This window comes from Euprymna scolopes, chromosome 31, assembly GCF_053919585.1.
Source record: "Euprymna scolopes isolate OS-2025 chromosome 31, ASM5391958v1, whole genome shotgun sequence".
Lineage (NCBI taxonomy): Eukaryota > Metazoa > Mollusca > Cephalopoda > Sepiida > Sepiolidae > Euprymna > Euprymna scolopes.
The window spans coordinates 6,609,415-6,623,678 of record NC_136512.1 but is presented as its reverse complement, the minus strand read 5'-3'; the positions used below and the strand labels follow the sequence as shown (position 1 = coordinate 6,623,678).

The 14,264-nt window shown below is 33.3% G+C and overlaps 1 protein-coding gene across 10 annotated transcripts in view; it reads left to right on the top strand.

Moving 5' to 3' along the window:
• Positions 1–14,264, top strand: part of LOC145255612 (unconventional myosin-Ic-like) — a 333,792-nt gene that overhangs the window by 275,134 nt on the left and 44,394 nt on the right. For all 10 annotated transcript variants that reach the window (XM_080114110.1, XM_080114114.1, XM_080114109.1 and 7 more), the window contains 5 exons: positions 1,387–1,463; positions 4,112–4,180; positions 6,090–6,174; positions 11,419–11,578; positions 13,767–13,850. In XM_080114110.1, the coding sequence (XP_079970236.1) occupies positions 1,387–1,463; positions 4,112–4,180; positions 6,090–6,174; positions 11,419–11,578; positions 13,767–13,850 (475 nt within the window). The remainder of the gene's footprint in view (positions 1–1,386; positions 1,464–4,111; positions 4,181–6,089; positions 6,175–11,418; positions 11,579–13,766; positions 13,851–14,264) is intronic.

Here is a 14,264-nt window from a genome sequence, read left to right as displayed (position 1 = left end):
CTCCGTACTCTTCAGAAAGTCCTTAAAAAGAAAAATGCATAACGATGTAATATGGAAAAAATCATGAAGGTATCGGCTACAGGTGCATTTCAACCACGAGCCTATGCACCTGAGCTACCCTGGAGGGGTTACAAAAGGACAAACTTCTTTCTTAGAATTTAAATCAATTTTATTTAAATTTCGTCAACACAAAACATGGGCAAGAAAAAAGGTTAGAAACACAGGAATGTAAGACCAAGTTGGTTCAGCTGATGTGTATTTTTGAAGGTTCCAATTTGGGAGGAAGATATTTTGGGTGAGAACTGGTTTTGGAAAAATTATATCATACTTAAATGTGTGAGAATGAGAAAAAGGTTATTTGAGTAAAGGCAAAATACTGAATTCAATATCATAAATTCACTAGAGATATTTTATTTATCTCTGTTCATATTTTTATATTCTTTGCTGAGTCAAAAGAATTCATACGCTGACATATCAAAAAAGTCTGGGTCCATAATTTTAATGGGCCGATAATTTTAATGGGCCAATAATTTTAATAGGTTGGAAAAATCATAATTAAAACCTTAATTCCACAATTTTATTTGATTAAAAATTATTATGAGTCGATGTTCATTTGTTTTCGTTGCAGAAAGTTTAATGAAACAATTTAGGAATATTAAAATGAAAAAGTTTATACATTTGTTTTTGATGAGCAGATGATAATGTTAAAAGGTTGATGAATTGTTTGTGTGTGTGCATAGTGTGTCAGCATGCGTATGCGTGAGTTAAAATTGCTATTTTTTTTGTTTGTTTCTTTTTTTGTTTGTTTCTTTTTTTGTTTGTTTCTTTTGTTTGTTTGTTTCTTACTTTCTTTTTCTTGTTTCTTTTTTTGTTACTTTCTTGTTACTTTTTTCTTGTCTTTCATTTTGTTTTTTTCTTGTTTCTTTTTCTTTTTTACTTGTTTTTACTTTGTCATTTAAAATTTTTTTTACTTAATTTCATATCTAATATATATATATATATATATATATATATATATATATATATATATAAAGAAATAAAAATTACAATAAGTTAACCAAGGTAATCAAAAAGGTAAACTTAAAATATATTATAAATATTAAAGAGTTAATATTTACAAGTAAAGTAATCTCAACCAGATGTAAAAGCTCAATAAAACCGAAAAGGAAATAGAGCTTATAATATGAACAAATGATTAATAATCTTGTGCTTCGTTTTAAAAATTAAATATGTTAACTCTTTTTCAAGATTTTTTTTAACATGTTTTATTAATCATTTGTTCATATATATATATATATATATATATATATATATTCTACAAATACTTATAAATTTTTCTCTTTTAATCTAATTTTTGTTTTTGTTTTTTTTTTATTATTTACTTAGGACAAAACTTTTTATCCGATTCCCTCGAGTCCTTTTTGCAACCGAAGATGCTTTCCAGCACCATAAAAATACCCTGGGTATGTAAAATTTATTTAAAAAAAAAAATTCATCAGAGAAAAAAAATATTGGATGTTAGTTCATGATTCAGGCACGTTGTTGAATTCTGAGATCCATAGAGAATTTTGAACAGTACACTTTATTTAATCTCCAGGGATAGATTGTCTTAGAATGACTTCTACTATGCTCTATGCTATGGCTGCTAGAACGAGAACAATCTACTCTCATGAATTTAATAAAAGGTACAGCTCGATATTCCGTACAATAAACAGAAGTGTAACATATCAACATCTTCCTACATACAACGCCTGGCATTCTCAAATGGTCACCCATCAAATACTGACCAGGTTCAATGGTGCTTAACTTTCAGTGATCAAACGAAAACCGGTGTGTCAACTTGAATATGCGGTGTATGAATAAATATTACGTTTTTGAATTTTTCTTGAGAACTTTGCTGTAATTTTCTCTTACTCACCTTGCGTAGATCTGTAATTGGGAAATGAATTATAATTTCAATGTAAGAGTTGAACTGTTCATATTAATAAGGGTGGGGGTGCGCTCAATATTTCAAATAGAATAAAGTTATAGTTAAACACATTGTGGGGGGAAAATAGAGGAGGCTTACCGCAAAAAACGTGCTCGTATCTGTTGTGCAGGCTGAGAAGGAAAAACGAAAAATTCAAGATGGCGACCGTGGTCTTTTAATGTCCACTGAATCAAACAGTTCTCGAAAAATCGCATCTCACACGTGATTTTGAGGTGTGCCCGGGCACCATAAAAGCAGACGCGTTCAAACCTGTGTAAAGTGAACATCATCAGACTTTTCCGCACCTTGTTTACATTGGACTTGAAGGCAATTATATTGTAGTCAGTCAAGAAGCAAGCCAGAAGAACAGTGTTCTATAGGCGGGCAGTTTTAAGAAAGAAGCGTTCAGACCTGTGTAAATCGAATATCGTTGTGCGACTCAGACTTTACCAATTCACACATGAAATAAACTAAAATAATATATTCTTTGGATTTAAATAATTTTATTATTGTAGAATTTCCAGAAATAAAGAAACTAGACAAAATTTTTATTGGATTTCTGAATTTAACAAATTTCTCTTCATATACGATTATTTTTATTGGATTTCTGAATTTAACAAATTTTTCTTCATATATGATTATTTTTATGATTATTTTTGCGATTCTGAAATTTTTGAAATGGGGATTAGTTATTTGTATTATTTGATAAGAATTTTGAATAGATTGTCTTGGAGTGACTTTTACTCTGCTGCTCCATGGCTGCTGGAACGTGAACAATCTACCCTCATGGATTTAATAAAAGGTGCAGCTCGATATTCCATACAAATTCCAGAGTTAAACAAAGATTTCAGAGTTTTCTAAGACTCCTTTAAAGAATGTCAGAAGTCACAGCTGCCAAAACTTGAGGATAACATCCAAGATGAGAATGGTGTTTGGACGTTAATTGAAATATAAATTATCAATCCTCATCTCAAAAATTCTGAAACGCCATACTCTAAATGTTTATTATTAGTAGTAGTAGTGTTGTGTAGCTGGGGGGGGTCATATGGAGAGACCCATATAACGGGAACTCAGAACAAAGGCTGATGATGACATTTATATACTGAGAGAGATGCTAATTCATTATCGAAGGAATGTGGAATACAGTTTTTTTGCATCAGAGGGGGAGAATCATTACTGATGATGGAGGAGGGGACAGACAAAACTGAGAGGGGGGGGTTATACAAAGTTTGTTTACAAGATGATAGACAAAAAATATTTGCCTTTCAGTTGTAGTGATGACACAAAGACAAACAGTTACAAAACATAGATGGTGATTATTTATTCATCAGCCGGCCGATTGATGACTCAGGAATTCAAGCTTGTGTGGTTTCATAGTCTACTCCCCTCATTTGCCTCTAAAGGTATCAGCTCCATTAAGCTGCTGTCCGACTCTTGTCTCTGTTTCTATCACTCTGCCTGTGATTGTCTTTAACTTTGATACCTGTCTCAATATATTGAGAATCTCCTTTCTTTATTGTGTCAGAAGTGTGGTCAACCAATGTAACTTTATCACGTTTCAATTTATCCGTCCACTTTGCACATGTATCTAACACCTTTCATAAACAAAATAAATCCGTAAATTAAATTGTATCATTTAATCTATTTGTTACATAACATTTTCAACTTTGTTTTTGTCCATTCTGTTAACTGACATATTTAATATCCAGTTATTTCTAAAAGAATGAACAATCGCTCTATCTCTGACATAAATAATATTTAGTTCTTTGCAAGAACAATGCCAAAGTTCTGCATTCCTAGGATTTCAATATCTTCTATCTTTTAACACTTGCCTAGAGGGTTCGATTCTAGCCTTTTCCTAATATAATTTTCAAACTTTGCTTTCTTACTTACTCTTTTCATAACAGTACTAGTAATAGTAATCGCATGCTACTTCCATTGTGACACATTCGGAATGCCAAGGGTTCTTCATGCTAAATTTGATGCGGTGCAGTTGAGTAGCTTTGGAACCCATGAGTGATCGACAAAGCCACAGTTTTGGAACTTAATTAATTCCTATAAATTTTTTTTTTAATGTTTTTGATTTATTTTAATTGGTTTTGTTGGATGTTTTGTGAAAATATCTTTACTTCTCTTCTCCAGCCACGCAAATCCAAGCTAAATTCAAGGCCTACAGACAAAAGAAAATCTATGATAAATTACGACTCATGAGTAAGTTTAATTTTTTTTTTTTTTTCATCGTTGCCATAGAATCATTGAAAAGTTTAAAACATCACTTCAATCATTCGGTTCTTATTGTTGAACAAAGTTGAAATAAAAAGTCGGTCACTTAAGCTCACATGCATCGATCATGTCATTAGATCACTATGGCCAGATGTTACGACATTTAAAAAACGTTCAAATTTCAGCCATATTTCTTGTGGTTGAGATTGGCTGTGAGGTTTGTTCCTTACTAATGGAGTTAGAGATGGCTTTGTGGCTGAGTTCGAATCTCCCTACCAGTAGTAATCGTGTCACCCTGTACTGATGATTCCTGAAAGGGTGAAACACTACTGTCTGTATTGTAATAATTATATACATACACACACACACACACACACACAAGGAGCATTACACATTGGAATGGCTCCTCTTTAATTCCGCCTGAATGGATCAGATGAGGGGTTGCAAATTGTATTACTATGATGACTGAACTTATGCATTTACGACCTGAAAGTTTCCTCTCTCTGTTGCAGATATTGACGGTGTGAGACTCTAAGAAACCAACTTCTGTTATGAATGTGCTTGAGAAGACAGATGCATCATTGAATTCCTGGTAAAAGTGCATTGAGAATTGTGATGACTATGTAGAAAAATATATTCTGGAGCACAAAAGGTTGCTCATTTTAATGTTACCATTCCTGTCTTCATAGTTCTTCAACTTTTTGAGTTAAAAAAAAGAGGCTTTACATTTGGAATGACCATTGTATGACACAGCGTATGCATAACCATTGTTTATTGCTGGCAAAAATGCATTGAGAATGATGGTGACTATGTAGAAAAATAATCTTTATAGCTCTTCAACTTTTTGAGTTAAAAAAAAAACAGCTTTTCTTTTGGAACCACCCTCGTGTTTGTGTGTGTGTGTGTGTGTGTGTGTGTATATTTATGTGTGTATATATATATATATATATATATATATATATTATTAGTGTTGGGACGATGAATTGGAAAAATCGGAATGTTTGAGGGTATCGGAATTGGAAGAATTTGTGCCGATTTTCCGATGCCAAGACGATTCTTTTAATTAAGTTTTTTATTTTATTTTGTTTAAAGTAAAATCTTCCATTGCTGGTAGTAATGATAAAATAATAAATATTTATTGATTTTAAAACCATCAGTGAAGCTAAAGTTGATAAATCTTCCCCCAACAGTATATTTTTGCATTTATACTTTTTTTTCTCCAATTTTTTGTCCTTTTTTAAATTTCTCCAATTTTTTATCCTTTTTTAAATTTCTCCAATTTTTTGTCCTTTTTTAAATTTCTCCAATTTTTTGTCCTTTTTTAAATTTTTTGTCCTTTTTTAAATTTCTCCAACTTTTTGTCCTTTTTTAAATTTCTCCAACTTTTGGTCCTTTTTTAAATTTCTCCAACTTTTGGTCCTTTTTTAAATTTCTCCAACTTTTGGTCCTTTTTTAAATTTCTCCAACTTTTGGTCCTTTTTTAAATTTCTCCAACTTTTGGTCCTTTTTTAAATTTCTCCAACTTTTGGTCCTTTTTTAAATTTCTCCAACTTTTGGTCCTTTTTTAAATTTCTCCAACTTTTGGTCCTTTTTTAAATTTCTCCAACTTTTGGTCCTTTTTTAAATTTCTCCAACTTTTGGTCCTTTTTTAAATTTCTCCAACTTTTGGTCCTTTTTTAAATTTCTCCAACTTTTGGTCCTTTTTTAAATTTCTCCAACTTTTGGTCCTTTTTTAAATTTCTCCAACTTTTGGTCCTTTTTTAAATTTCTCCAATTTTTTGTCCTTTTTTAAATTTTTTTCTTTTTCTCCTTTTAATTTAAATATTTTTTTTTTCTAAAAAAAAAAAAAAATGTCTCTTTAGTTTTCCTTGATAACTTTTCCATTTCTCTAATGCAGGCATTGTTATCCAGTGTTGGCTACGAAGATACCTCGCACGAAAATTGTTAGAACGACGAAGAAAAGCAGCATTTATCATTCGAAAGTAAGTGAATGTTATCAAATGTATCGTGCATGGGTGTTAGGTGCTCGTGTGAGGTAGAAAATGGAAAAAAAAACATAATTGGTCCCCCCTGACAAAAGAGGAATTGGGCCTAGTAATTTCCTCCTGTTCATTTGTTAGCCCTTTTTTCAATAATCATACCTTTGAGCTTTTTGAAATTTTGCACAAACATTAGTAAATTTTTGCCAGAACAGGTTTTCTGGGATAACTCTGGTTGTCCCCCACCCCAGAGGACATTATAGAGGTGAAATTGCCTCCAAATCATCCATCCATTCATTTAATCACACTTGTCTAGATATTTTTTTTTGCCTTAGATTTTTTAAAAATTTTGCACAAACATTAGTCATGGTAAAAGTAAATTTTTCACTCATTTAGGGGGACTACACATGCTCAGCTTGTTTTAAGAAAAAGAAATTTTCATCATGTCATTCTCTCTTCCAATATTTGCCGTGCACACTTCTGTGTGATGAGACGTGGTAAGCCTCCATTGGTCAGGATGAGGATTTGATTGTTGGCTTGAATGGTGCAATATGGAATGGAATGCATCTGTAACAGTGCGTATGGGAAAACTAGCAGCAGCCAAAGGATAGCTGATTAGCAAAAGTATTAGCAGTTGTTAAAGCACTATGCAAATTAGCAAGTGTGCGTGAGTTTGTGTTACAAGAAAAGAGAAAAATACACCACATGGTCAAGAAGAGAAGCAAGTTGCATATCTGGCAAGATGGACGTGTAAAGTCAAAGGCGAGAAAGCATTAGTTCAGACCACATGAGGTGACGAGGAGACAAAGACTTTTAAAAAGCACACATGTGTGCGAAAAGACTTTGGAAGTATAATGAAATGCGTTGTTTTGGAAGAACCATGAATAATGCATTTCATTTGCACTTAAAAAATGCCCTTTGTTGGTTTGTTTGTTTTTTTCTTTGTTGGTTTGTTTGTTTGTTTTTTTTTGTTGGCTTGTTTGTTTGTTTGTTTGTTTGTTTTTTTCTTTGTTTGTTTGTTTGTTTGTTTTTTTTTGTTGGTTTGTTTGTTTGTTTGTTTGTTTGTTTTTTTGTTTGTTTGTTTTTTTGTTTGTTTGTTTGTTTGTTTTTTTGTTTGTTTGTTTGTTTGTTTGTTTTTTTGTTTGTTTGTTTGTTTTTTTCTTTGTTGGTTTGTTTGTTTTTTTCTTTGTTGGTTTGTTTGTTTGTTGGTTTGTTTGTTTGTTGGTTTGTTTGTTTGTTTGTTTTTTGTTTGTTTGTTTGTTTTTTGTTTGTTTGTTTGTTTGTTTGTTTTTTTCTTTGTTTGTTTGTTTTTTTCTTTGTTTGTTTTTTTTTTTTGTTGGTTTGTTTTTTTGTTTGTTTGTTTGTTTTTTTGTTTGTTTGTTTGTTTGTTTTTTTTGTTTGTTTGTTTGTTTTTTTGTTTGTTTGTTTGTTTTTTTCTTTGTTTGTTTTTTTCTTTGTTTGTTTTTTTTTTTTTGTTGGTTTGTTTGTTTGTTTGTTTGTTTGTTGGTTTGTTTGTTTTTTTCTTTGTTGGTTTGTTTGTTGGTTTGTTTGTTTGTTTGTTTGTTTGTTTTTTGTTGGTTTGTTTGTTCTTGCGATGTCACAAATCCCCCCCCCTCCTCTCCATGTCGCTGAATAATCCAAAAGAACAGAAAAGCTGTTACAGTTTGACACGAACATTGTTGTACGTAATGCCAAACTGCCTGAGGGATTCCACTCTAGGTTTTTCCGCAAAGTTTACTCTTGAAGCCTTTCCCATGAGTGGGGATTCCAAAAGGCAGAGGATGTTTGAAATCTGGGTTTACCTCAACTTAGATGGACTGGCTTCCAAGACTGCCAAGTTCCCCTTACTCAAAACTTAAATGGATTACAAATAATGAGACTCAAGGATCCTGCTCTTCCCTTTCTAATCTTAGACGGAATGTGCTGGTTATTGAAGGTCTGCAAATGCAAGGAGATATGCCTCCACATAACCAGCATCACACTGACATTTAAATTGAGTCTCCCTTTCTTTAAAACTTTGGACTCTGCTATTGGCCAGCATTTGGTAGAAAATCCATCTATCCATCCAGTGCGGTTGTAGCCAAGATTGAACTCACTACACGAGTTTGTAGTATAATTCAAATCTTGTAGATAGATGAATACCTGATGCTTCACCAGGGCTATAAAGGGTATTTTTTTATTGTGAAAATCGTTGAAAATCCAAGTAAGTATAAAATAGAGTGGTCTCAGATTCTATAAAGAATGGATTCCAGAAATCATTTAAAAATGTTTGAATAGCAATAATTATATGCCATCCTTCCTTGTGCCGGCAGAAGGTGTGCATTGCTAAATATCTTTGGAGGACTTTAACCCCCTCCCACCTTCATATTTTTTCCCATACGCCACTTTTGACATTTTAATCATTTTTAAATAACTGCTTAATTAAATTGTTTATTTTAATCGGTCTTGGCACTTCAGTTTCCCCCAAATGGTTTTTATTTTCGTCAATATCATTTGTGCTTACTTAAAATTGCATTTATTTTGAAAAAAAGGAAAAAAAAATGAAAACCTTTATGGTGTACCAACTTGTCACAGAATGAAGATGTTATATTCCAAAAAATCACATAAATTGATCAAATAGTTTTTTTTTTTTATATAAAGATCTTTAAAACAAAAAGACATCCTGCTGAAAGAAAATTGAACCAAAAGAAATCTTCAAAACGGCTCTTCAGAATATGATGAACAAGTGATCTAAACTAATTTTCCATATGAAAACTGTTTTAGTCTCTTGCTTGCTAATCTGCACAGATTTTGATAACTTTAGCCAAAAGTGAAATACAAATAAAGTGAAAGTTTAATTTGGTCTATTTTACCAAAGGCCCTGTCGGTGGGGCATTAGAATACGCCGACTGCCCCCCTGCAGAGGGTAAAAGTCCCTCAATGGGGGGGGGGGGTCCTGGATATGACCCTAAACTATATCCGATGGTGAGGCCCCAGCTTGCAGGCTCTTGGGAGTGTGGAGCCACCCTTTAATTGCCATTGCTCCCAGGTCCACTCTGACCCGGAGTGGTAGTACCTGTTAGGGTCCCAACTATGGGTTAAATAGAAACCGACTTGAAAAAAATAAATATATTCTATTAAAAAAATTTTCTTAAAAATCACCGGATTCGGCATTAAATAACCTGAAAAAGGTTGATATGCCGTAAAACAAAAACAACCAAAACAACTATTTTACCAAAGCAAATAATACCTGTTACATAACTCAACAGTAATTTTTGTATTTAAGTCCTGCACTCATAAACTATATCCATGAAAAGTCAATGTAATAAAGCATAAAAAAAACATTTGCTGCAAAAAAAAAAACATTTGCTGCAAAAAAAAACATTTGCTGCAAAAAAAAACATTTGCTGCAAAAAAAAACATTTGCTGCAAAAAAAAAACATTTGCTGCAAAAAAACATTTGCTGCAAAAAAACATTTGCTGCAAAAAAACATTTGCTGCAAAAAAACATTTGCTGCAAAAATAACATTTGCTGCAAAAATAACATTTGAGCAATTAGAAGTATTTTTAACAACCATTGATGCGACCTTGCTTCTGGAGAGGTTGTTAATTTTATTAACTGATCTTTCAAATAAAATGTCTTTTTTATATTTTATTTATTTTTTTTAATCTATCACAATTTATGTTGAGTTATTAAATTATTTTGTCTTATATCGTATGTTTATGCTATCTTTCCGACATTCTTAAAAAAAAAAATTTTTTTTAAATGCCCAGTCGTAAAATATGCTTAAATTCTCTATTGAATATTGTATACTAGCCTGGCTGCCCGGCATTGCCCGGGTGTTTGAAGGTGTGGGTTGAGCAAAACAAAAAAAAAAAAGTGGTAGTAGGCAGGCAGACTTGAACCCATACCGTTAAGGAGGAAAAAAATGTGAAAAAAAAAAAGGGTGACGTCTTTGCTGTTGCACCCATCGCCAAACTGGAAGTGATGTAGGTTAAATTAAGCCTGGTCAATCGAAAATGACTTTCGAAAATATCAGCGAAAAAAGCAACCCTCCTTGTAGAAAAGTGCACAGTTGAGGGTGAAGAAATTAATGTTTTTAGTCAATTTTTCAATATTTGTCGTCCGAAGGGTCGAGCTTCAAAATTATATCAGTCTCGTGAAAATCCGTTTTAGGTAGGCATACATACATACATACATTTAAACAGATAGGTGAGATTTACATTATAGATGGTCCTGATTTCAAGTAAAAAAAAAAAAAAAATGACTTGGATGCTATCACCTACAACCGAAACCAAAATATTTAAAAGATAAAAGTGGCCGAAATAAAATATATTTACGACCACATTTCGTAAGTGTGAGATATTATGATCTGTGTAGCATATAAGAATGAGCGAGGAAGCCGAGAACCACCCTGAAAAAAGCCTTTGGTGGACACACAGAAAAAATGCGCACACACACACACACACACACACTTTTGCTTATATATAGATATATATAGATGGCCCTGATTTCAAGTTTAAAAGATTTGGATGCCATCAGCTACAACCGAAACCAAAACATTTAACGCTCCAGTTGCTTTACGTACCGTTTGAGCTAATCTGATGATAAGGACTTCAAATTAAACCAGTTCAAGCTATGGATGAATTTGCGCATGCACAAAAGTAATAGAAATTTATTTTATTTAATTATTCGTGGACTGTTATCTTCATCTTCACAACGTTTCGGCCAATTATTCGTCTGCCCTTCGTCAGGTGGTTAAATAAGATAAATTATAAAAATTACTCAAAAAGAATTCCAAATTAATTCAATAAAATAATAGAAATATATTGTGATTTAAAACGAACATTTTGTTTTCAACTTGTCGACATATTTCTGTACGTGGCATTCATCCATTCAAACAAAGATTTTATTTGTTATAAACCATCCTTGGTGTATGATTACTATTTAATGTTAATTTTAGTCTTAGGTGACCAGTGGTTTAAGAGTTTATCGGTTAAATATTCACACACACACACACACACACACACACACACACGAGTTTATTTCTTAAATATTTGCACACACACACACATACATCCACTGTTTTATTTATATAAATTATATTATTGTTACAAAATTTATTTCCTGAGTCCAACTATGTAAACTAGCTAATATAACCGAGTGTTTGCATTCATCGGGTCCTCATCTGCAACACTGATTTAAAAAGTTATGAACAAAGAAAACTACAAATTATTTAACTGACATTTTTCTTTTTTTCTCTTTAGATTCATCAAGGGATTTATTTACCGCAAAAAGCCAGCCTGTGATGAAAATAGCGATTTTATTAAGTATACAAAATACAACTACCTGATGCGCCTCCGCAATAAATTGCCACAAAATGTCTTGGACAAATCTTGGCCGACTTGTCCAGAGCTTCTTCAAAACGTAAGTTGAATTTTGTGTTCGTCGTTGGTTCTCATGAGACGTCCATCACCAATTTTAATCATTATTTCAAAAGTGTTCTCTGCATGACGCAATGTTTGGTATGCTTATCTGTCCATTTATGTATTTGTTTTTATCTTGAAGCGTCCATAAAAAAGAGGACAACAAGGAGTTATTTCTATATTGAAGTATATTTTTTATAGAGCAACACCGACAAAATGACACTTTGAAACAATGAAAATTATTCTGTGTGCGCCTTATATAACAGAGTTAATTTAATTTCCACTCAAAACGTGACCATTAAAAGCTAAACCCCCTGCCAACAAAAGTGAATACATCTCTAAGAAACTACAATCTTGAATGTCTAAATTGAGTACTGCTTGTCATTTTCCCTCCAAAATGTCATGTGACTCATTAATGTTACTAGGTCCACGTGTGCAATATTTTTGACTGATAATGGGGTATTGTTCAAATTTGTAGTGCAGCTCTCCCATTCTCTCGTACTAGTCACGGAAACTTCTAACATGGCACCACCTGGCAAAGAACTCTCTGGGGATTTTAAGACGTATTGTTGCACTACATGGAGATGGTCAAGGCTACAAGATTACCTACACTCGAAACTAAGCTGAAACACGTTGGCTAAGATCATCCAACGTTTTAAGATAGCAGGATCCACTCAGAACCGTGTCTTATGGTTTGATGAGATGAAAATTTGTTTGGTTCCAATGCCTTCGAGCACGTGTAGTGGTGACAACGTGAGGAGCACAAAGATAAGCGTGTCATGCGTATGGTCAAGCATTGTGGTGGGAATGTCATGGTTTGGGGCTGCAGGTGTTAGAGAGTTACATTTCATTGAGGGGAACATTAACTCAAATATGTACTGTGAAATACTGCAACAAAGTATCATCCTCTCCCTCCAGAAACTGGATCACAGAGCAGTGTTCCAGCATGATAATGACGCCAAACACACCTCCAAGACAACCACTGCTTTACTGAAGAGGCTGAGGGTAAAGGTGATGGACTAGCCAAGCATGTCTCCAGATTTTAATCTTTAGGAGGATTCTCGAGTGGAAAATGGGAGGGCACAAAGTCTCAAATATCCGCCAGCTCCACTATGGAGGAGTGGAAGACTATCCTAGTAGCTACATGTGAAGCTCTGCTGAACTTGATGCCCAGGAGAGTAAAGACACTTCTGGATAATAATGATGGTCGCACAAAATATTGACAGTTTACATAGTGTATGTTAATAGTGACACCTTTCCCTAAGGAATATACTCACTTTTGTTGGCAGGCTTTTAGCTTTTAATTTTAATTTTTTATTATATAGTTAAGCACCCTAGACAAACCCGAAAGGCTGCTAAATCCCACCCCCACACTGTAGAGATCCCTAGATGTAAAAGATCTTTTTACTCCAATAGTTTCTTCCCCAGAACTGCTAGACTCTGGAATTCCATCCCAGGTCCCTGCTTCCCCAACAGTACTGACGTGCAGAAGTTCAAGTGTAATGTGAACCGACATCTTGCTGCCCAAATCCCTACATAGTACCCCAGTAGTTGTTGCCCTTGATAGTAGCTCCCTACACCAAAGTGGCAATTTGCCTTATTTGGGGTGAAAATGTAATAAAAAAAAAAAAAAAAAAAATTAAAAAAAAATGTTATATATGCTGCACACGGACTACTTTTCATTGTGTCAAAAAATCATTTGTCAGTGTTGTCCCATGAAGAGATATACCTAAGCATCTACAGAAATGTGAAGGGTGTATTCACTTTTGTGATACATTATATATATGTGTGTGTGTATGTATGTATATATATATATATATATATATATATAACCCCCCCTCCACCTTCCTTGATTAGAGCACTTTCGTATAATGATTTCACCTGCTACTTAATTAGTGTTAATGCGAAGCTCTGTTTCTTTGCAAATAAATAAGCTGAACACTGTAAAAGCAGTGGGCAGGTGTCTATATAAATGAGGTCGTTTACGAGTGCCGATCCCATGGGCCAGAGGTTAGAACTGCTAACTACCTAGATTGTTGTAGGTTCAGTCTCTGGCTAGGGATTGTTGCTAGTCTAGCTGCACTGATTAGCTGTGATACAGCAAAGCAGTACTATATGTGGATGACTATATATATATATATATATATATATATATATATAGTTTTTTTTTTGTTTGTTTTTTTTTTCAGACTTCTTCATTACTTTGCAAACTGTGCATGAAGAATATGGTGCTTAAATTTTGCAATAACATGACGCCAGAAAGAAAGACAAATGTAAGTGATATATTTCTTTGTTGAACGGGAACTGTTCAAATAAGGAGCAAAAGACTAAACTCTCAAATCATTTGTGACCCGTTGGGTCAGTATTCTATTATTAAATATTCATGAAAACTTGTTGAAATTCAAAATGCTTTGTAAATATTTGGAACTTCAAAAAATTATCTCATGGGTGTTCGGAAATATAATTAAGGAAAGTAGAAAGTGAACGTTGGGTTTACTTTCGGCAGTCTCGTAACTTTCTTTTCCATTATGTTGTCCTCGTATTCCGTAAGTGATGATTTTGACAAAGGGGAAAGAATTGCTGTTTTCTGGGTTGGAATCTATTGATATAATAACAGTGGGGAGTAGAAAATGGGCGTTGGGATTGTGACTCTTGCTTTCCATTTTTTTTTTCACTGTTCATGCCCC